Source organism: Centropristis striata, chromosome 15 (genome assembly GCF_030273125.1).
Source record: "Centropristis striata isolate RG_2023a ecotype Rhode Island chromosome 15, C.striata_1.0, whole genome shotgun sequence".
NCBI classification, from domain to species: domain Eukaryota; kingdom Metazoa; phylum Chordata; class Actinopteri; order Perciformes; family Serranidae; genus Centropristis; species Centropristis striata.
The window spans coordinates 33,262,089-33,286,358 of record NC_081531.1 but is presented as its reverse complement, the minus strand read 5'-3'; the positions used below and the strand labels follow the sequence as shown (position 1 = coordinate 33,286,358).

The 24,270-nt window shown below is 38.9% G+C and overlaps 2 protein-coding genes across 3 annotated transcripts in view; both read right to left on the bottom strand.

Moving 5' to 3' along the window:
* Positions 1 to 629: 629 nt before the first annotated feature.
* Positions 630 to 1,287, bottom strand: LOC131986737 (histone H2AX). The gene has a single exon (XM_059351841.1). The coding sequence runs from the start codon at positions 1,181 to 1,183 to the stop codon at positions 755 to 757; it is 429 nt and encodes a 142-aa protein (XP_059207824.1). The 5' UTR covers positions 1,184 to 1,287; the 3' UTR covers positions 630 to 754.
* A 1,478-nt stretch (positions 1,288 to 2,765) lies between these two features.
* Positions 2,766 to 24,270, bottom strand: part of c2cd2l (c2cd2 like) — a 33,058-nt gene continuing 11,553 nt past the window's right edge. The window contains exons 3-15 of one of the 2 annotated variants that reach the window (XM_059352066.1): positions 18,442 to 18,537; positions 17,275 to 17,394; positions 15,877 to 15,987; positions 13,998 to 14,111; positions 13,793 to 13,892; positions 13,583 to 13,715; positions 12,293 to 12,357; positions 11,942 to 12,063; positions 11,273 to 11,444; positions 7,492 to 7,590; positions 6,305 to 6,438; positions 5,095 to 5,311; positions 2,766 to 3,982 (exon numbers count right to left, since the gene is read on the bottom strand). In XM_059352066.1, coding sequence (XP_059208049.1) covers positions 3,738 to 3,982; positions 5,095 to 5,311; positions 6,305 to 6,438; positions 7,492 to 7,590; positions 11,273 to 11,444; positions 11,942 to 12,063; positions 12,293 to 12,357; positions 13,583 to 13,715; positions 13,793 to 13,892; positions 13,998 to 14,111; positions 15,877 to 15,987; positions 17,275 to 17,394; positions 18,442 to 18,537 — 1,728 coding nt within the window. In that variant the 3' untranslated portion in view covers positions 2,766 to 3,737. The remainder of the gene's footprint in view (positions 3,983 to 5,094; positions 5,312 to 6,304; positions 6,439 to 7,491; positions 7,591 to 11,272; positions 11,445 to 11,941; positions 12,064 to 12,292; positions 12,358 to 13,582; positions 13,716 to 13,792; positions 13,893 to 13,997; positions 14,112 to 15,876; positions 15,988 to 17,274; positions 17,395 to 18,441; positions 18,538 to 24,270) is intronic. The other variant, XM_059352067.1, reaches the window with a different exon arrangement.

Sequence of the window (24,270 nt, the reverse complement as noted above, 5' to 3'; positions counted from 1 at the left end):
ATAGTTCAGAATGTATAGCACATGGAGACATTTAACTTATTCAGAACTTTGGTCCTTTTTGAGGTTTGTAGTGCTTCCCATGTTTAGTTCAGTTGGGATAGACAAGTTTTTGCACCACAGCTTTTGTAATAACCATAAATCACCAACAAAAACTTGTCACTGTTCTGACTATACTTAATTTAGGTGCATTCATTTAGACTGAAAATCAGATTGTTTGACTGAGGTGAATATGCTCTATGCTTCTAAAGGAGAACGAGAAGCAATATGTTATGTGCCATGTGCTGAAGAATTTGTCACCATCTTTGTTTACTTTAGATTTAAGGCACAGACACAGAAGCAGCAGTTATTCTAGAATAAACCAGAAGAGCAGCAGCCTGCAGCTTCTGGGACAAGAACCCGCAGTGTGTGTAGATTAGCAGGGGCCCCAGACCTGTATAGGCCTGCTAAATGAGAACTGGTGTAAAATTATTCAATGTGGCTCAAAACGCAATATTATAGAAGTAGAAAGCTATATAGCATCTAGGGCCAGTGAAAACAAGAACGTTTTATCTCACACTAATGACCAGCAAACTTTATTAACCAGGCTAGCTTCATGTAGCATAGTAGCTCAACAAAAAGCTGCTGACAACTTGTACAAAACAAGCGTTTTATTAAATAAAAACAATGCGAAAACGGACAGGGAATGTCGCTCTTTCAAGGAGGATTGGGTGGCCCTTAAAAGGGCCGTTGGGGAGAAAGTTATCAGCCAGCAGAGCTAGTACTCTTGAGACTGAGAGGAGGCCTTCTTTCCCGCCTTGCCGGAGCTCGGTGCAGACTGGCCGGTCTTCTTGGGCAGCAGGACGGCCTGGATGTTGGGGAGCACGCCGCCCTGGGCGATGGTGACGCCGCCGAGCAGTTTGTTCAGCTCCTCGTCGTTGCGGACAGCCAGCTGCAGGTGACGCGGGATGATGCGGGTCTTCTTGTTGTCTCTGGCGGCGTTTCCGGCCAACTCCAGGATCTCAGCGGTGAGGTACTCCAGCACGGCGGCCAGGTACACCGGGGCTCCGGCGCCGACTCTCTCAGCGTAGTTACCCTTGCGGAGGAGACGGTGGACACGGCCAACGGGGAACTGGAGTCCGGCACGGGAGCTGCGGGTCTTGGCCTTGGCACGGACCTTTCCTCCGCTTTTGCCTCTTCCAGACATGGTCGGTTTTCGTAGTTTTGTTCCAAACGAACACAGAAAAATGAACTATTTGGCGAAAGATGTGAAGGAAAGAGCTGCACGACCTGGATATAAACCCGCGGCTTTGTCCCGCCCTACGACGCGATTGGCTTGTGGCATACAATAGGCAAATGTGATTGGTTGGAAGAGGTTAAAGGGGACAGGAAGTCAGTGACTATTGGTGAATCTGCTCGGACGGTTATCCAATCACGATAGGCTCTGTAAAATAAACCAAGGCGATGGGCTGTGGGTTCCCCTGCTTGCTGCTATAGGGTCGTATGTCGAGGGGCGGGTTTTTAAGACCAATCTATGATTTTCCCTCCAGTTTTTAAACTCTGCATTGAAAGTAAAGCAAATATAATGCAGAATTTAGAATGAAATATCATAAAAACATTTCCTAATCTGTTTGTGCTGCTGCAACAAACAACTGTCCCCACTGCAGGAAATATATATATATATATATATATATATATATATATATATATATATATATATAGGTTGATAAATGTACAGTACAGGCCAAAAGTTTGGACACACCTTCTCATTCAATGCATTTCCTTTATTTTCATGACTATTGACATTGCAAATTCATCAAAACTATTAATGAACACATGTGGAATTATGTACTTAACAAAAAAGTGTGAAATAACTGAAAACATGTCTTATATTCTAGTAAGCAAAGGGTGGCTACTTTGAGGAATCTAAAATACAAGACATGTTTTCAGTTATTTCACACTTTTTTTGTTAAGTACATAATTCCATATGTGTTCATTCATAGTTTTGATGCCTTCAGTGAGAATCTACAATGTAAATAGTCATGAAAATAAAGAAAAACGCATTGAATGAGAAGGTGTGTCCAAACTTCTGGCCTGTATGTTGCCTCCTTAAGAAGAAAAACGCCAAAGGTAATCAAGTGATGCTCCAAAAATAATTTATTTGCAATAAATTACACATTTCAAATATAACAAGAAAAATCATACATAGCCTGTCATATATTTGCTTGCTGTTCACATTGCAGCTATACTGTGTCTTTTAGACAATAAAGTGGCTTTTTTTTCATTTCTTCTGCATTTCCAATTGGTAAAGCACATGGTCCACCACCCTTTTATTGATGCAAATAACCCTGAAACTGTTATTCAAATAATTTAAGTTGGTTGATCAGTAATTTTAGTATCAATAGAGCAAGATAAAATATTTTTTATTTTCTCTGACCAAACACAAAATGGCCCAAAATGTATTCATATTTTTTTACATACTGGTTCTGTTTGCTGTTGAAGGGTGCAGTTGGTTCCCAGTTGCTAGTAGCAGTTTCATTTCTAGCCCTAAGCATGTCCACTCCAGCCATCACCCTGTTGTAAACTTTGACAATCTTGTTGTCCCAAAATCCTCAGCAGAGCATCTCTGAAACCTTTGCAGAGACCTCAAAATTCCATTTATTGCAAATAATAAATACATGTTTGTTATAGCACTTTGAAAATGCTCCCAAATGTGAATAAAGAATAGGTTTTGCTGATCACACATCAGCATTTCCTGCCAATGATTTTTTTCCTGCAAGGCTTGCTGCACAGTAATGATAATTATTGCAATCATGAAATGTCCACATGAGCATCAACCTAAGCCTCTATAATGTGAGTGGATGCACTTTTGATTTAATTGGAGTCAACAGGAGCCACACGGAGAGCAGGACCTAGCCATGTTCTTTTTAATGACTGAAAAAAGAAAGTTTAAACTTATTGCCCAACTTGGAAAATTCTGCTAGAGATCCTGGCTGGTTGGATGTTTTAAAAAGCAAACTGAAATGCATTATGTGCGTTATATTTTACAGAAAGTACCTTTATAAAATAAAAAGTACAATAAATATATTACCTTTTCTGCTTCTTATATAAGATACAACAATGAACAACATTCTAAAACCGATGTATAAGCAATTATGAATGGACTGCTAGATTTAGATTTCTTAACTTACTTAAACTATGTGTTTTAAATTACATTTGCATGGAAAAACACAGTAATGTCAGTATTTTACAGTGTAATGGAACTATGATGACTTTTGGATGTTTTTTGGAGGGTAAAATAAATAGCACTTGTTTCATGAGAACCACACAATAAAAATGTACATCTGCTGTCAAAAAACAGTCCAAAGTGCAACCAATAGCATCATACTGGTATTTTATATAATTAAATAGCTTAAGAGCCTTTCCAACCTCTGTCACAATCAAACACTATAGTTTGTGTTCAAATGGGGGGCACGATGCTTCATTGTGACTATTACCTTCTCCACACCGAGCAGCAGAAATCTCCTCATAAGAAAAGCATTTCATATCACATTTTAGCGTCAGTGATGTGATTAAACATGTCTTTTGTCCTGAAGGTGCAATCATTTTCTCGTTCTTCTTTCAAGATGTGCAGGTGACATCCAACCTGGGGTGCTCAGCCTGTCACAGACTGGACTCTTGCAAGGTTTAGTTGTTCTTCTGACAGTAATAACAGTAAAACTTAAGTCAGGAGGACCCATGTCCCACCACAACAATGATAATCAGTTATCCAGCGAGCTCGCTCCTCCGTTGGTAGCTTTGCCTTTTGATTTGCCTGATGAGCGGAAAGAGAATCGTTTGATGAGACGCCGAGAGAAACTGCCAGACTTTTTACGGTTGATGGTGGGGGTGGCAGCAAAGTTATTGCCCATGTTGGAGATGTCTTCGTGGGACTGGCTCAGGCAGGGCTCCTTCTCTCGATGTCTCCTGCGGAACAAAAGCTTTGTCCCGCTCTGTAGAAAGCCCACTAGAGGAAACAGAATATGTCACTCTATGTTAGAGGCAATCAGTGTTAAATCAGTATAAAACACAATCACCTAAGATCTAGTTGTATGAATCAATTCACTGATTCATGATGAACTCCAAGTAGAATTTAACACAGAGCCATTCAAACCCACTGGGGTCTGGTTGGGTGTTTGCAGCAGCATGGCCTCCAGAGGGCAGTAGAGTCTTTCATGTTACATGGCCTGTGGGTGACTCATTGCTCAATTAAAGTTATGTAAGGCTGTAAAATATTTATTTGCATGTTAAATAAACTGTTTAACACAATAGGAGTAAGGTATGAAAATGAAAACCTCTTTCCTTAATGATTTAATAACAAGAGAAGAGGCAACATGTAATCAATAGCTGCATATTGTTTTGAACTAAACAATATTAGTGGAAACCATGGATGTATATAGACATTGATACAGCATTGTGCGCTAGAGTCTTCCACCAGCCGGGCAGACTACTCTTACACCTGTGTGTGTCATCCGTCTCCAGGTGTCTAGCTGACCACTTGTGATCAGATTTCATTACTACCTACGTCACTTCTGCTAGCTCAGATTGTTCCATGCACATTTGTTATGTCAGATAACAACAACAACAAGAATTCAAGTCACTCTATTTTAAACTGTGGTTCTCAGGCTAGCTAAGAAGATGTTGGTTAAACTTATTTACATGTATGGCCTACTGCAATTTATTACATTAGTGGGACAAGCAAATTTGTGACTAGCAAACCGTTGTGTTTGACCATTTGCGGTTTAAAACCAAATGTAAACAGAGGCTTTGTTAACTTGAATGAGAATAATAGATTTAATCATGCAGCTCTTCGAGACTTTCCATATGTTACAGGACCAGATTGATCAAATTCTGATAGTAAAGCGAGCGATTTCATGGGGGTTGTGGCATTCCAAAATGTCTGATATTCAGATGTCTTTTTCCCATTGTAGTTTAAGGGGGAATGTATCTTTTTTTGGGCCCCATGGCTAAAATTGTAATTCCCCAATTGGCAAGTATGTCAAATTGGCATCAAACCCCAGCGCTCTTCCTGGGGGCTTGGTGTTTTTGGTGCACAGACCAAGCACCAAACTGTGTTACCTTTATGGTCCTTGAGGCTGCGTGTCTCCAAGGCCCCAGTAGAACCAGTATCTGATTCCACATCGTCCACAGAGGGACGCTCTGACACATCGGAGGGCGTGGTCTCATCTGGGTCCTGGTGGTGCCCCGCCCCGTAGTGATTGCCATGCATGGCTGCGTCCATGGCTGCAGCGTAGCCGCTCGATAACGCACAGTCATCTTCCGAGAGTGGAACCTGCTGAGTGTTGGATATATCAAATCAAATGATGTCCTTTAAAAAATGTCAGCACAATTCACTTAGAGGTTATAAGAGTAATGCAGGCATGTAGCTGCTTAATGGAAGTGCAAAATTATACTGCATAAGATGAACACAACATTACAACATTTTTATACGTTAAACATCAAGACACACTCCAGTGAGTTTTAAGTTTCTAGTGTAGCCTCTTGCACTGAATACATTTCTACAGGCTTTCAGGCAAAAATCAGGTCAGAGGACTCTTATTCTCCCATTATGTGGACCGATGGGGGGCTGTGACTGTGGACTAAATTTAGCCGACTCCATGTCATTGTATTTTAGATCCTTTAAAAGTAGTGTCTGTTTTTTTTAATGGCAGTATTCGTAAAAAAATTAGCTGTGCAGGAAACTGACATGCACAAAATTACAATATCCTGTAGCCTATATCTTTTTTTTTTTTTACAACTTTATTTATGATTTTTTCATATTGAAAACATTGACATCATTGGTTAAGCATTTTTTACAAAAGTTGTGGAAACCCCCCATCCAGGTGGCATCCCCACAGACACATCCACTTAAACACTCACGTTTCAGACAGGCAGACAGAACATCAAAGGAAAACAAATATACATAACCAAATAATTTAAAAAAAGAAAAAAGACAAAAAAAAAAAAAAAAACTCAAACGACTCTGTGTAAATCCTTAAGAACATGACACCAACATTCTGGACCTCTGGCATAAAAAAAATAAATAAATTAAAAAGAGTCCCAACAATCAGAACATGGGCATTGTGAAGACTAGGACGGCAGCCATAACAGAGTGAAAGAATAAAAATTAATTAATTATTAGATAAAAACTGGAAGTCAGGCAAAAGGCAGGCCTGTAGCCTATATCTTAAACAATAGAGATGAATGACGCGTTACCTCTGTGTTGTTTGACCAGTGACAGCATAGATTCACTAAGCCACTACATTTGACACAGTTTCCATTCTCTGACCTTTGACACGCCCGAGATGATCAGCGTGCTCCTCTTTGTTGGCGTCTTGCGTGCTACTTTGGAGGCGGACTCCGTCAGCTGCCGAATGGCCGTCTCTGCAACAGGATCCAGGCCATTAGACAGGCGGCTGCTCTCTGAGCAACAAAAACACCCAGTATGGAAATCAACACTCTGCTAGTAAACTGCGAAATTTAAAGGAACACTCCACCGTTTTTTCATATTAAAACATGTTATTCGGTCAAGTAAGACGAGTTGATACAGACCTCTTGCGTCTCAATGCGTGCACTCAATCGCCCTGGCGCGCGGAGCTACTTGGCTAGCACTTAGCTTAGCCCAGTTCATTCATTAGGATCCAAACAGATGGACAGTTAGAAGCGACCAAACTCCTCCACGTTTTCCCTATTTAAATACAGCTACACGAGTAGTTAAACGACCAAGTATGGCGACACAAAATAAAACGTGGCGCTTTTCGAAGCGGATAAAAAGGATAACTATAATGTATGGCGGAATAGCACTTGGGAGCACTTCGACTCGGCGCAGTAATATCATCACTCCTGAAAAATCTTCTCCCCTCAGGAGTGATGATATTACTGCGCCGAGTCGAAGTGCTCCCAAGTGCTATTCCGCCATATAAATAGGGAAAACGTGGAGGAGTTTGGTCGCTTCTAACTGTCCATCTGTTTGGATCCTAATGAATGAACTGGGCTAAGCTAAGTGCTAGCCAAGTAGCTCCGCGCGCCAGGGCGATTGAGTGCACGCATTGAGACGCAAGAGGTCTGTATCAACTCGTCTTACTTGACCGAATAACATGTTTTAATATGAAAAAACGGTGGAGTGTTCCTTTAAAGGTTCACAACATTAAAGTGATTTATGTTACAGTACGCACACATTGGAAAATGAAAGGTTTAAAAACATGTTAAAACTTTATTTTCATGCCTAAAATAAATTATTTATATAGTTAAATCCGACAAACATTATCAGACTTTTTTGCTCTTTGCTTTGTATGAGCAGGTAGTTTCTGAATATAAACGCTGCTCAGGTTTCTCAGCAGGAGTACCTGCACAGAGAGCATGATGTGTACTGAAAAGTGCATTCCTCTCATCTCGTGTTACACTGCAGCTTGCTGCCGATCCTACTTTGTATTTGTTATGTAAAACATCGTCTGGCCTCTCAGGGAAAGGACTCACTGCTGAGGTTGGGGCTGGTGCTGCTTCTGCTGTCAGACAGGATGGTGGGTTTCTTCTCAGTCACCTCCACTTTGGATGGCGAACGCAAAGGGGAATCACCTGAAAGGCAGATCATAACAATTTTATGTCATTGTTAATTTTATCACAACATTCTTTTATTGGTTGTTGTTACAATGCTTTGTTGAATATTTCATTGTGATCTGTTCGTAGGCCATATCACAATTTTGATGTCATATCAGAAAGAAGACAGTTAAATTTAGCTTCAGAAAACACCATGGAAGATTTTTCTCATTTGGAGAGAAGTAAACTTTTCAATCCCTGTTTAATGGCTGAATTGTCCCCAGTAAGGAAAATAAAAAGAACAAGAAAACAGCACAGAAAAAGCTATACTTATACAGAAGCATTTACTTGATATGATAAAGACACAAACAGCTGGATGACGAAGAAAAAGATAGAATTAAAGAAGACAGACTTTACGTTAACACTAAATGGACATGGGCCATGGCAATATAAAGACTGGTCAATCTAAAATAAAAATATTAACAGACTTTGAGCAGAAAACCTCTGTCTTTTGTTAGATTAGATTAGATTAGATTAGTTTTAATTTGTCATTGCACAGAAATACAACGAAATTCAATGCACTCACGTACTGGACTCATAAAAAAAGCATAATCAATAGTAAATAACAAGATACATTCTTATCATCTCATCTCAGTAAATAGTAAATAGAAAATATACATTCTCATCATCTCAGCACTTAGTATATTCATGTCATTCATTCACTGTTCCATCAACATAGTGCCATTGTATGCATTAAAACAATAATGTACATTGTAAATATATAAAGTGCAGAGCATTGTGTTAGGTGTGGATGTCCATGATTAGGTCTGTCGGACCAGTGAGTTTGTTTTCAGGTCTGAGTTGAGTATTTGTATGCATATAATCAAAATTAGTTATAGAAGTGGTTCCAACCGTAGAATATACTGGACTATTTTTTAATCTGAAGCAATAATATCATTTTTAAATCAACAAAATACAACAATAAAAATATAAAACAATATTTCAACAACATTATAAACATTATGCAGATTTATTCTATGCATATCCAGTCTTAGAAGCTGCCTTGGGCTTTTCAGAAGAATTTGCCTTTCACAGTATAAATCCAGTGCTAATTCTGCTTCTTTGCTTTGCTTTAGTACAGGCAATGGAGCTGAAACTACAGGCCACCACGTGTCGGGGCGTGGCATCCGGACAATTCATTGCAGTCTTATTGATCACTAATCAAGTGCTTATGGCATGCAAACGTTCAAGATGATTGATTGTTGCCTCTTCATGAAGCCATTGTTTCTTTTCAATTGTAAAGACTATTGAAAATTCATTAAAAAAGTCAGAGTTGGGTGGGACTGTCTTCATTCAATGTTTAGAATGGGCACATACAGTATGTGGTAGGAAAATCTCTGCAAGTCTTTGATATTGGTAATTTATTTTATAAGCAGCGATGTGATGAGCAGGATAATGTTCAGCCAGCGGGTCATTATTAGCCTCTTTCAGACTGACACTTCAGGCCGCGATATTTATGCCTGTGATGTTTCGCCTTCAGTCTGAACGTGCCAGAGGTATAATTGGGGGACCAATCGATCCTGGCTCTGTTCCGCTTTAGGAGGTAGGAACCAAGGTTATAATAGTTTTGGATTTTTCATTAGTTTTAGTTTTAATTTCGTTGTCAATTTTTGTTTTCAAATTCAGTTAGTTTTAGTTAGTTTTCAGAGTGAGTTCATTCGTTTTAATTAGTTTTTATTTTTTGGAAAATGCTTAGTTTTAGTTCAGTTTTTATTCGTTTAAGTGTTAGTTTTAGTTTTTTTGTAATGGGGTATTCTTTGGGTGTCAGATTCAATAAGGTCACAATAAATGTTTCCTTTGTTTCCTTTGTCTGATCCAAATAGATTTAATATCAACCAAAAGGTTTACGTATGAAAAAAGTTGACAAAGACGAAAACTAAGGACATTTTCACTATAATTTCAGTTAGTTTTAGTTAGTTTTGTAACCACAAAATACAGTTCCAGTTAGTTATCGTTTTTTTAAAAACTCGTTTTTATTTTTATTTCAGTTAACGAAAATGTTTTTTCAATTCTAGTTTTTGTTATTTCGTTAGTTTTCGTTAACTATAATAACCTTGGCAGGAACAGAGGTGTCTTTGGTGTGACGGAAAATACGTGACATACGTTATTTGTGCAACCAACACTGGTAATAAGAAAGGAAGTGGATCATCAGAAACACGCCTCTCACTTGAGTCCTGCAGTAATCGAATCATGTTCTGCAAAATGCAGAACAACTTTGCTTTAGTCTTTAGAATCTCTACGGCAAGAAACATCACGGCGGCAGTTCGTCCGCCATCTTTGTTTCAAATTCATCCCCCCTGCTGTCACCTACACAACGCTACCGTCTCCTCCCATTTCAATCAGTAAGAGTGTCCTAAGGAACTTTGCGGCAACGCAGTATATAAAGGGCTATTGTGAACTACTTGTGATTCAAGACCAGGCTTGCAAAGGAGTGGAAAATTTCCAGAAACTTTCCGTGGGAAGTTAAGCTGGTGGATTTTGGAAATATTCAAAATAAAATAAAAACATGACATTTCAACAGATTTATTTGTAAGTAGAACTGTATCAAGTTTTATTCATTATATTGAACAATCGATTCCTTCATTGAACAACAAATATGTGAATGTTGAGTTAAATATTACTCATCCAACCATATATATTTTCCCCAACTATATTTAAGTTCCCTGTTAAGGGCCAATCTTCAATTTTGTAAATTCCCTGTTTGTTCCCTATTATTCACACAAATTCCCATAAGTTCACAGACTATTCACAGCTAACACCAGACTATTCTCGAATGAGGTCTAGTCTGGCAACGAGCAATGGATTTCTCCGTAGAGGAGGTGTGGTTTACGATCCTCCAGAGCCGTTTATTGGACGCTTAGAATGTCTATCAAAGCGTCTGTAGGTAGCTCTTAGCCAATCAGATCAGTTATACCAGATGACGTAGTAGAGCAACAGAAATGGATGTTTGTTGTGTGTGTGTCTGTGAGAGAGTGTTGTTTGCTGCTTTGCTTCTCCAGTTCTCGCTTTCTGCAAGATTATTTATTTTCACGCTTTATTCCCCCTCATGTCATTCAGCCACACACATCCACTGATTTTATGGGCAACAAACAAGCTGCTGCGGGCCTCTTGGCGGCTCCGCTGTCTGCGGTAGTGGGGCTATTAGCCGCTAGCGGCTATTAGCTATTAGCCGCTAGCGGTTATTAGCTATTAGCCGCTAAAAGCCCCGCTACCATAACGCCGGTGATCTCAGCGGAGCCACCGAGAGACCTTTCGCCTTTCAACTTTCGCTCTAAACTATTTAAAACACCATCTACAGCTAAAGAGAGTTTCGCGTCTGCAGCAGCCATGTTGGATCCGGAAAACTACAAGCTTCCAAGTGCCGAGTAGTACGCGTCATCGTCTTGCCGTCCCTCCCCGCTCTGTGATTGGATCCCTAAAACAGGGCTAAGAATCCTTCCTGGTTTCCAGACTGGATGGAGGTTCGAAATTAAATTCGAGCGCGCAAGGCAGTCTGGGTATACCCAGGCTAATAAGTTCCTGTTAATTTCCTGTTAAAATTTTGCAACCCCTATTCAAGACACCAACACTATCACTCTGTCAGGATTGTTTTCACAGCATGTTTAGTGACCCAGTCCCTGTACATTATCACTTACTGGCGCACCATGACGTAATACTTTACCTGGACTGCGATCTAGTTTCAGTCGAGACTGGACTGTCGTGACAGTGGTGACGATGGTTCCATCTGGCATGATGGTTCGGTCCACATCGACTTTCTTGGTGGGAGTGAGCGAGGAACGGAGAGGCAGTGTATTATGGCCGCCGCGGGGCTCCTCCGTTTCCACATACAGCAGCTGAGGAGTGAAAAGAAATCATTTAATAAAGTGCATAGTGGGGATGGCCGCTTTATTAAAGCGGTGGGCACTTTATTTAAGCTGACATCAGGACCTGCAGGGAACATTTCGGATGACTAATCAGTGTAGGTATAACAGGTTGTAGGAGAAGTTCAGGACAAGAGGGAGCGTACCAATATGAAATATTAGCCTGCAGAGGATGAAGCAGACTTTAATGCTGCCTTTGAAGAAATATGTAGATTGCAAGAAGGGGAAAAAGGCAACCTGTTGGCTGGTGAAAAGGCCAGATGGGACCTGAGACAGCCACCACAGGCATGACGCTGCACCATGTATCAGCTGTTATACAACCTCTCCTTTTGTGGTGAATCTTTATTACCTAACATCAAACAGGCTGGAATGAAACCACGTGTGATGTAACTGTACACTTCAAAGCATGAGAATGGCTTTGAAAGGGCTTTCCACAGTTTCACACAAATGTGCTGCATCTTGTCGCTCACCTCCGCCGTGACAGTGGCGTTTGGCGCCAAGCCGTGGCCAGGGCTTATTGACAGCGTGTGCTGTCCGGTGGGAACTTTGCACCGGAGGTCCAAGGAGATGGAGCCGTGGCCGGGCAGGAGCTCTATCCAGATTTGAAACAAAAAGAAACATATTTATACAAACAGTGTGACAGCTTTGTACTCAGTCTAGCTTTGAGGCCTTAATGGGAGTATCTCCTGACATTTATAAGGGCTACCGTGCCAACAGTGCATTTAAGCCAATGATGATTTTGCTTAAGCAGTCTAAACATTCCTGCTGATCAGGTTTCTGAGCAGCAGCCAATACTAAATTGCGATGGGGAAATGTCTTACGTTCCCTTTTTCCGTTGCGCTCCAGAAGTTTAACTCTCAGCTCTTTGGTCTCGAGGCCCAGCTCCCTGAAACACACAGAAAACTGGGTTTGAATTCAAGCGAAAGCAATTAAAACAATGTGACTCCTTCAATCAGCTCCTGTAAATCTAATGATATTATATCATATTTCTGACTGTATAAGCAACAGTCAAAGTCATATTTTTTACTAAATTAATTATTAAAACAACTAAAACTAACTAAAATTACTAATAACACACTGCAATATTACTCCACTGGTAAACCCACTGCATTCAAAAAGTGTAATTAAATTCTCAAAAGTAAAAGTACTCATCATGCAGAATAAACCCACTCATATTATCATATACATTCCAATTATATTATTTGGTTATGATTATTGATGCATTTATGTAAGCAGCATTTTAATGATGTCAAGGAATTTAAACTACTTAATATACTGTAATGTGGTTTAATTTATTACATTTCTTTATGATTTATATTGATCAAATGATTTTTATGTTAAAATTTGGCCTGAAAAGTACTTGAGTTAATGTACTTAGTTACATTCTGTGCGTGGGTGTGGCTTGATCAGATTCAGATTCACACAATAGCACAAACAAAACTAAGTGATCAAAGCAGTAGCAAGCTAAAATTACAGTTTTTGTTAGTGGAGTCTGGTGGCTCTGAGAATAGCTGATGTGAGGGGTTCATTTCTTTCCATGTAAACTTAGACTGCACAAAACAATGTGTTTCATGTTCAAATTGACTAACTAAATTATTTTTGCTGCTTTACCTTGCTGCCAGATTGCTGCCCTGTTTAAGTTGACGTGGCTAAAGCTATGCTCTTGCATATGCTTTGCCATCCACCATTACACCATCTTTTGGTTTGCTAGTGTTGGTTTTCATGCCTGTGAAATAATCCTTTAAAACACCAAAGTCACACAATAACACAAACAAACTAGGCAAGCAGTTAACCAGGAACTTCTGTGCTCTGCGATGTAAAATTACAGTTTTTTTCATAAGTGTCTGGTTGCCTTGAAGAGAACAAGTAACATCTTCAGTTACCTGTTGAAGAGGGCTGTCTGACACCTAAACTGATATGATTTTTTTAGGTTGCTAAAATATATATTGTCCCCAGCAGTGAAATGATCATCTTCGTCCTCCTGCCTTCTTCTCCAAACGGAGCAAGGCTTCCAGCTACACTGACTCTGGCTAAGTACCTCGTACAGCTTTCCTTTAAAAATCAGAACTATCCCTTTAACAGCTGTTTTGACATCACGGCTGCCATCTTACAGAGTAATTTCTTCGCTCCATTCCAGCGGGGCGTTGGGGTTGCTGGGCACAGACAGGAAGCGGGTGGTCCTCTCTGTGGAGGGTTGGTCCAGGCTCAGGACACAGCACAGCTCCCCTGATCTAGACCACTGACCTGCATGCACAAAGCCAGAGAGTGAGACCTCAGGAAGCCTGGCGGAAATGATCTGACGCTGAGGGAAAATAACTGACCTTTACTTAAGGTCGCCCTGAGCTGCCGGAGCAGTAGCCGTCTCACCAAGACACTCTGGGGTACAGAGTTGGATCCCACTGATAGATGGTCCATGGCGGCCTGGGAGCACGCAGAGCACAGGATCTATCATCCAGTCTTCACAATATATATTTATTCTTGTTAGTTTGTCTTATTGCTGCAAAAAAAACCCTGCATATTTCTCACCAGAGGGCTGGACACACACTTCTTGAGGTTGAGGACCATGGCTGGCTGAGTGCTGAACAAAGTGTCCTCTATCAGTCCCTTGATCACGTCCACGTCTGCCACACCCTCAGCGCCCTGCAAGATGAAGCAGCTGATTACTCTCTGATGATAAACCGAACTGCTGTAGCAGGGAAGGTCAATAAGCTAATTCTAATGATTTTCTCTGCCTGATATTATCTTATTTCTAATGATATAACAGAGGAGGAAACATCATGGCAAAAACATACTTTGTTTTAATGCACTGGTGAGATTTTTGATGTCTTCTTTCATACCAGTAGAAGAAAGAACATTCAAAATATACATTTAGGTGCTTATTTTAGTGAAGCTGGTCTATTTTGAGTCTTTGAATTTCTTCTAAATTGCCTCATTTACAAGTTTAAATGTAAAATAAGACTTGCAATGCAAAAAAGCTTTAATGTTATTTAATGTTTCCTGTTTACCCTTTTCACCTTTAGTGTCTCCTCTTAACCCATTTAGGCCTAAAACGCCTGGAAAAAATGCCTGTAAAACCTATATTTGAGAGCTTCAAACCTTTAATAAAGTTTTTTTTATTTTTATTAAATCAACGTGTTGCATTGCGACACTCCTACATGTATTCTGTTGCATTTCATTGGCCAAGAGACCAAAAATAGGTAGAAAAAAACTACAAATACTACAAAATGACGTATCCGCTTCCCCGGCTTTAATGGGTTAATTAATTCCAGTATTTAATAACTGCATGTGGTATTAACTATATAATATAATATTTTGAGTTTTATACTCTTGTTTCCAGACTCGGTGTGTGATCTTGAGAGCTGTGTTATTTCTTCTGCTCAGTATTTGTGTTTTCCTTACTTTATTTGTTGCAGATAAAAGTGCCACGCACGTTTATGTAAAAAAACTGCTGTAGCAGGGAAGGTCAATAAGCTAATTCTAATGATTTTCTCTGCCTGATATTATCTTATTTCTAATGATATCACAGAGGAAGAAACATCATGGCAAAAACATAGTTTGTTTTCATGCACTGGTCAGATTTTTGATGTCTTCTTTCATACCAGTGGAAGAAAAAACATTCAAAATATACATTTAGGTGCTTATTTTAGTGCAGTTGGTCTATTCTGAGTCTTTGAATTTCTTCTAAATTCACCAAAATTAGCATTAGATAATGCCTCATTTACAAGTTTAAATGTAAAATAAGACTTGCAATGCAAAAAGCTTGAATGTTTTTTAATGTTTCCTGTTTACCCTTCTCACCTTTAGTGTCTCCTCTTAATCCATTTAGGCCTAAAACGCCTATATTTGAGAGCTTCAAACCTTTAATAAAGTTTTTATTTTATTAAATCAACGTGTTGCATTGCGACACTCCTACATGTATTCTGTTGCATTTCATTGGCCAAGAGACCAAAAATAGGTGGAAAAAACTACAAATACTACAAAATGACGTATCCACTTCCCTGGCTTTAATGGGTTAATTAATTCCAGTATTTAATAACTGCATGTGGTATTTACTATATAATATCATATTTTGAGTTTTATACTCTTGTTTCCAGACTCGGTGTGTGATCTGGAGAGCTGTGTTATTTCTTCTGCTCAGTATTTGTGTTTTCCTTACTTTATTTGTTGCAGATAAAAGTGCCACGCACGTTTATGTAACAACATTCAGGGACGGCTTTTCCCCTCATGACTCATGGTGAGTTTAATTTGCTGGAAAGTGACTCACATGCTGACTGAGATTCATGAGGAGAATCTGACAGAAAGCGTGAATGCAATCTCATTATGTGTTTTGAAGGTATGCAACCTTTCAGCTGCAGGTTCAAAGACGAGGCTCGCATATCATATTATCAGTGTCAGACGTTCTCACCTGTCTCTGCAGCTTACACGGGGACACGGTCAGACTAAATGATGGATGCTTGGAAAGAGTCCAGGACATCAGCAGACCCTCGTCCTCCACCTCCTCCAGATACACAACCACCTGATGGAGACAGGCAGCAGGTCATGTAGCATTCTCTCATTACTATTTAATAACCACAGTACACTCAAAAAAATTATTAAGCCAAAAATGTGAACTTTATGTAATTTAATTACATGTAAATTTTCCATGTAATTTTGTTACATACGTTGAATTTAAAAGGTCAAATTAAATGCAATGTTTTCCTTTCATTTAAAAGTAATATAGATAAATTAAATAACGTTAATGCACATTACATAAACTTAATGTGTAAATTTACTTAAAGTTTATGTATACTTTTACATAAACCTTATGAGTCTATTCAAGCATCTCATACGCAAGCAGTTATGAAAAAGTTTCTTTATTAACATTAAGCACCAAATTGGGGCAACAGATTACTGTTTAGGGAACACATATTCAACATTAATTAGTTTCTTATTAGCATGCAAATAAGTAACATATTGGCTCTTAATTAGTCATTATTAAGTAGTTATTAATGCCTTATTCTGCATGGCCTTATTATACAACCAGTAAGACATTAACTAAGAGTTTTCCCTCTATTACCTCAGAATTATTGCTTATTAGTAGTAAGTAAGGAAGGTTTTTTATATGAGTTATGATCTTAATAAGCTTTACTTCGTATGGACTTTATAAGTCTCTTTAACTTTATATGTAATATTGAATGAACTCATAAGGTTTATGTAAAAGTATACGTAAATTTTAAGTAAATCTAAGTTTATGTAGAAATTTGCATTAACGCTATTTAATTAATCTATATTACTTTTTAATGAAAGAAAAACATTGCATTTAATTTGACCTTTTACATTCAACGTATGTTACAAAATTACATGGAAAATTTACATGTAATTAAATTACATTAAGTCCACATTTTTGGTTTAATAATTTTTTTGAGTGTACATGATTTTTATAATTGAGCACAAACAAGGCTGCATCTACATTATAAAACACCGGCTTCAAAACATTTGGAATAAGAGAACATGCAGAGCAGACTTTACCCTGCTGCAAAAAGAAAAATTCATTTTAATGCTAGATTATCCTCTTAAAGAATAGAGAGACAGGAAGAGACCGGATTTACAGGGAAATGATTCTTAGTGAAATAAAACAGAGGCTATTGATTGTAGTCAAATATACTAAGATTCTTTTTTATGAAAATAGCAGGGGGATTACGTCAGCTCTTCACATTTGAATAGCAATGCAAATGATGCTCTGAGATTCTGATTTGTTTTTTTAGAGGCCTGCCCTCAAATGTGCATATTGAGAAAAAAAAATCCAGGTGGTGCGCTTTTGTACCTTTGTCGACATAGGTGCTAAAGTGATCTGATAGGTGTCCATTGAAATGGCAGCGGGTGACTGCTGGGTGACCGTCACAGGAAATGTCACTGTGTCCACCCAACATTTACAGTGTAAAACCTGCAAAACAAGAAGACAAAAGACAAATCTGACACTGACACTGAGAAAAATGTGTTGTATATTTCCCAAATTAACCCTCTGAACCGTATGAAACATGTTTTCTTTGAACGGATCATAGGTTACGGAGGTTTCCATCTGTAAAAGTAACCAAAACGAAGCTTAAAATTAAAATTTCTCCGTCCCGTGTCTGACGAACGATCACATGACAAATATTCACTGAAAATCTGTTTACACAGAGCAGAGAGGAGAGGACAGGAGAGGTTGAAAGTAGAGGTTGTAAAAATGCAAATAGTTAAATGTGTATAGCATGTGGAGACCCAATTATTTTCCCAATCTTCATGACACTTGTGGGCACTTGGAAATGTGGGTAACGCTTTATATTAAGGTCCTTGTAATAACCATTAATTAACAAGTAATAAGGCCCTTGTAAGTCCTTACAAGATGCTTATTAACATTATTGTGTGTTTATAAGCTTATATAAGTGTTAATAATGGCATTACAAACACCCATGACGCACCCATTATGTCTTTGCCATGCCTTTATTAATCTCATTTTGTTTGCTTATTGATATTAAAATATACTTTATTGCTCATCCATAATAAGTTAACTATAAGATAACTATGCTTTTTGCAACTACCGGATCTAAAGCGAGAAAAATGCCTTATTACTTGTTAATTAATGGTTATTAGAAGGACCTTATTATAAAGCGTTACCGAAATGTGTTGTTTATATAAATTAGATTTTATTCCAATTTAAAAAAAAAAAAGAAAAGTCAGCTTGTGTTTTTTCCCCCCTTTTTTAAGATTATCATTATAACTGTTGTTATGCACAAGATGCACATTTGAGTTGTTCCCAATTCTAGCCATGATTGTGCTGCAGGACTTATAAATTGCAGTGAAATACAAGGCCACAGTGAGTAAAATGTAAAAAGAGCACAAAAAACCCACCCTGAAATAGCTTGTTGGGGTTCAGAGGGTTAAAATATACAGGGTGACTGCTTCAGAAGTAAATACATTAAAGCCATAATAGACTACAAATATGACTTACCATTCTGTGTGGTGTTTGGTCAGTGCAGGTCACGCTATCTATCGTAGAGGCAGCAGTTAGCTGGAGACTGCTGTCAAAAGTGATCTGGATGGAGCTCTGGGCGAGACAGAGGAAGAGAACAAGCGTCCTAAATATTACATAACAGAGAGAGGAGAGACACTTGGGGATGACATAAAAGATTTTGTACTGCAGTGATTTGGCCTTTAATGCAGCTGCCTCGCAGTTCATCACATTCCTTATGGATTTTGAGGTAATTATTTAAAAAAAATGTTGCTGCATCATTCTAAGTAAAATGCAAATTAAGTGGGGCATTTCATGAATTTTAAGCATGTTTGCTATTAAGGAGGTTCATTGATCTTTGTTCGGTGTGACTAAACTGCTATAACGTACGATCTTCTCATTCACATGCTAATCACACAAACCTTTAAAAACAACAGTTTCTACGAGTCTCTGCAGCACCAACCTCACAATCTTTGCAGGAACAGAAATGTTCCTTTTTTATATTTTGTAATTTTAACGAAGAAAATGACTGCTATGGCCACTAGGGGGCGGATTTGCGATGGCCTAATATGCAGATTTGTTTGAAACATATCCATCAACACATCCACCAAATTGTGTGCTTCTATCACAAAATAAACAATTCTTGTGATTTATTGAGCTAATCCGCCCCACAGGGGATGCACATTTTTGGGGGGTGCTACCCACACGTTTAGCCCCGTTGCTCATTCCATGAATGCACGATCCTTACAAGCTGTACCTCGTTGTAAAGGTGACTAATCAGGCTTTCCAACAATATACAATTCATCACCAGTTGGTATTATTAAAAGGGCAGTTTTTATTCATCATTGATTTATTCGTATAACAAATGCCTGCCACGGCCACTAGGGGGCGCTTTTGAGGTGGCCCAATATCCAGATTTGTTTGAAACATATTCACCAACACATCTACCAAATTTCATGCTTTTATCACAAAGTGAACGATTGTTCAGCTAATCCGCCCCACTATTTGGCAAGTTTTGTGACAGAGTCAAGATGATTAATGTGTGATTATTTTCTCATGCCAAAGGCTTCACCATGACAAGGTGACACTGTGTCAGCCGAGGTATGCAGTTTTATGAAAACAACAACAAAAAATGCCAGACGTTCAAAATAAAGAGCTCCTCCTGCAGCTCTTGCTGTCTGTCCTAAGCCCCTCCTACCAGACAATATATCAAGGCAAGCAAATATATTTGTATAGCACCATTTATACACAAGGTCAGTCAAAGTGCGTTACAGAGGCAGGGAAATACACGAAAAATACAACAGACATTAAAAGTATTAGAAGACACATTAAAGGCAGAATTAAATTACTAAGACAGTAAAAGTGTAATCAGAAAACAGAGAAAGGAGAAAGCTGAAGTAAACAGTAATGTTTTCAGCCCTGCTTTAAATGACCTCAGGTATTCAGGGTGAGGAGCAACAGAGAAACTAAATCAGCTTCACCTTGCTTGGTTCTGATCCTGAGAACACTGAGTAAACCTGACTCAGGTGACCTGAGGCTCTAGATGTGTTATAAAGTAACTCTGAGATATTTCTGGGATCATTCAGTGGTTTTTAAACAAGAAACAGGATTTTAAAATATATTCTTTGACACAGGGGAAACCAGTGCCGTGACTCTTTAAATCCAAAAACATTTATCAGAGAAATTCAACTTCTCTTTTTTTTATTTTTTTTTATTTTCTTGTGATATTTATCTTATTCTGCACAAAATACATTTTCATGTTGTTCTGCTGAGATGAACGGTCATGTGACAAATATTCACTGAAAATCAGACACAACTGCAGGCTGTTTACACAGAGCTGAGAGGAGAGGACAGAGATGAGAGGTTGCAAGTAGAGGTTGCAAAATGGCAAATAGTTCATGACACTTGTGGGTAAGTGTTGTATATAATAATACCAATTACTTCCAATTCAAGATAAATACTGTATCAGAGAAATTCAACTTGCATTTTTTATTTTTTTATGATTCATGTCATTATAACTGTGTTATCCTGCATAAAAAACAATGCTCAGTTGTTTACACTTCTAGACATGATTGTGCTGATTCCATAGAGCTGCAGGACTATTTTATATATTGCAGTAAAATACAAGGGCACAGTGAGCATAAAACGACCTGTAACTGCTTGTTGGGGTTCAGAGGGTTAATATGTGTGCCAACAAACATGAGGCTATTGTAATTACCATGCATGGCAAAGCACAAATGTGGTCTAACTCCAGGCAGCTCTGAGGTTTTGTGCACTCAGATGAACAGCGCCTGAAGATACTGGCAACCAAAACAAATACAATATATGTTTGACCAAAGGATGGCAAGGATTTCAAATAAATAGGGTTTTTTGTAATAATGCAGAAGCTGTGGATTCCCCACTTGGATCAGCCTCGCAACAGCATCCATTATCTGCACCAGCCAATGCTTAGTCATGCTTACAGCAAGCCAGCTTTTACTGTATGAGTGTTGGACTTGGTCGACACCCCTAACAAATGGAATTAGTATCTCAGTGGTAAGAAAAGATTCACCAGTGGCCTACTATCACTGTGACTGTGCCAGAGGATCTGTTTCAATAGACGGCGTTAACTGGCTCAGGAGATGCAAGTGAGAGAAAACAAATCCCCTATTGTCAGGGCATATGTTCCTCTAGGTCCAAGTCCAATCTCTATCAAACACAACAGTGGAGGCGGGGCAGAGGTGGGAGGATGATATAACAAAGTTTGTGGCGGCGTGTGTGTGTGTGTGTGTGTGCAGACGTGTGCGTATGTGTGTGTCAGTGTTCCAGCCAGAAGGGCAGGAAGCCAAGTGCAATGCTGCAAGCTTACGTAGGCTCCCTGGACCAACACTGCAGCCACATGACCAGAGCTTACAACCGGCTGTGTTTACTTCGCTTGGCTGGAGCCTCTAAAACGGCTCAGTCACCCAACCAACCGTTCATTACATCCAAAGTGCAGAACGAATATGATGTGATGTATTTCAGATTGAGTGGAGTTAGATAAAACCCATTAATCACAAGGTTCTGATTGTGTGCGGCTCGTAGATAGTGCATTACTAAAGGTTTGTGTCACTGCGGTCAAAACCCCTCTGGCATCTTTGCAATGTAGCAAATTGGAGTCCCTCTCCTAAATGTCAGAGGTTTTTGGGACACCCACATTCTGCACTAATGAAGGCAAAATAGCGATGCATTCTGAGATGATTTTTCTCTGCATGTGGCCTTTATTATAAATCTGATAATGTGTGGAGCAGACCGATTCAAATGGCAAACCCCCAAGTGGCGCAGGCTGTGGTCCAGCCAGAAACACAGAGAAAAACAGAGAAAATACACATTTAGCAAGCCTTCAGAAATACCTACAGTAGTACAGCAAGTGACTGCAGCATTCAACACACAAAGCCGAGCTTAGTTGGGAGACTGTGATCGTATAGTAGTAAGCTAGTCCCATGAAACGACCTTTAATAACGTGTGCAGATGTGCCTGGGTCAGATGTGACCAAATGTTTATTTTTTTTATGTAAAAAGTGAAAAAAATTTATTTACAGTGTTTTAATGCACTTCAAGATGAACCTATTGTTTTTCTTTTTATTGTTTTATGCACTTTTAGATGTGTCTGTGTCAGATGTGAGCAAATTTAAAAGGGAAACAATGAATAAAATTGCTTGTTTTACATTACATTCATTGGTGTCATTGCTTGCTGCTTACTGACCACTGCAAATGCCCAGCTAAATGTCTTGGTTTTAAAATCCAGCCCAATTGAATTTATACTTTATATTGAAAAGCCCTGGAGTACAGTGTTGTAGACAACAACGTCGGCCAATAGCGGATTTTTAAAAGCCAATGTAATAACAATAGTTTGAAGCAGGAAAAAGCAAATTAATCGGCCGATGTAACTTGTCTCCCTTGCAGTAGAACCAGCTGTTCCCTGGGACCACAAAGGTTTAGTCCACAATTTCTAACCATATCATCAGAATAATGCGCTCAAGGTTTTTTCACATGGAGAATGTCTGCTGGCATTTTGGAGTACCATTCCTTGAGGTCTTTAATAGTCATTAAGAGTATTATCAGCACTGATCAGATGCATACAGATATTTTCTGCAGAAAAAAACCCAGAAGGCTAGACTGTTTGCAAATATATCTCAGACAGCATGCTTTTGGCAAAGCAGCACTTATCTAATGCATCTATAATACCATGCACAACCAACAACCTTATTATGCTCATAATTTACAAATATGCTCCCTTAAGCTTTCATTTAAATAGCCAAAGGCACTGTAGTAGTATAGTTTGTCTACCATAGAATATACAACCCTGATCCTGAAAAAGTTGGGACGCTGTGATAATAAAAACAGAATGCACTGATTTCAAAATCTTTTGCATTACCTATATTACATTACATACAGTACAAAGACAAGATTTCTCATTCTGAATTTGATGCATTCTGTTTTTATTTATGGTTTACACAGCATCCCAATGCAAATACTTATATCCATATACATCCCATTAATATGCAGTGTGTGTGTGTGTGTATACCATCTGCAGATGTCTGCTGCTCCTATGTGGTACACACAACCACGAGACCACCAGATGCTGCTCCAATATTACAACATTTTGCAAGCCCTCAAGTCAACACCTCGATTTTCAGCTTTTTCAAATTTCTTTAGGACACACAGCAACGCAGCCTTGCCAATATGCGTCAGTCGAAAATTGCTTGCATTCTTGAGAGAAAGCTTGCTTCAGTCACACTTTTTATAATCACAACATGTATTTTGATTTAAATTGTTTAAAGACTATCTTTTTTTATGTTCATCGTGTGCCTGAAATGCACTACGGTCAGAAAATATTTAAATATTATGTATCAATTTGAGGCTTTTAGGCAAAGCTTTGAATAACTAACTAGTTCATGGTTTTGTGTTTGTTAAAAGGGAGTTAACTCAAACATTTTCATCCACTGGCCTCGTAGGTAGCCATCTGGTGCTCTGTGGTGTTGTGTATCCTCCTGGCGGTGACTACAGAGCTCATTTTGTCATGGAGAGGGCAATGCCAGCAGCATAACCTCTGATTTGTCCTTGTGAACCACCACTGTGTGTATGTGCAAGGTATTTCTGGAAAGAGACCGTTCCTCAGGACATCCATGGTGTCACTTCAAGTTTGTCAGAGTCAGACCCTTTGGGTGCGTCTGGCTGAACGCCTCTGAAAAGCATGTGGGTCAACCCGAAATACACTCCCCCTGTGGCTTTTGTTGACCCTCATCTTGCTTTTTTTTCAGCACCATATATCTCAGGTTCAGGCGACAACTTTCATGGTGTAGAAAAAAGCTATTTACATGAGGCCTTTAGCATTTGACTGATCTGCCAGCAGAACATCAGATTTAGCCACAGGTCTCCTCTTAACTTACATGTCTGTGTCTTTTATTTATTTTACTACTTTTAACTGCGTCTTTTATTTTATTTTACTATGTTTATCTGTTTGATTGTATTGTTTTATTTATGGCATCATTTTAGATTTATACACTTATTATTTATTGCTGATTGGTATATGGAATTGTTTGTTTTATTGTTGATTTTATGTACAGCACTTTGGAGATGTTTGTGTTGTTTAAATGTGCTATACAAATAAAGGGGATTGATTGATTGATTGATGTCTGCTATATGATGATAAAATGCAGTTAAAGGCAAAAAACACAGTCTTTCTCATGCATTATTTGGCCTATTGCAAATTAATATTTCTGCATGCCTGTAAATCGCATAAACTGGCTATCACTATAAAGCGTGAGACTCCCTCACTGCCCACAACCCCCAATTTACAGTAAAATGG

Bases quoted from the DNA above. Each gene is read 5' to 3' on its own strand.
- LOC131986737 (XM_059351841.1), bottom strand. From the start codon at position 1,183: ATGTCTGGAAGAGGCAAAAGCGGAGGAAAGGTCCGTGCCAAGGCCAAG.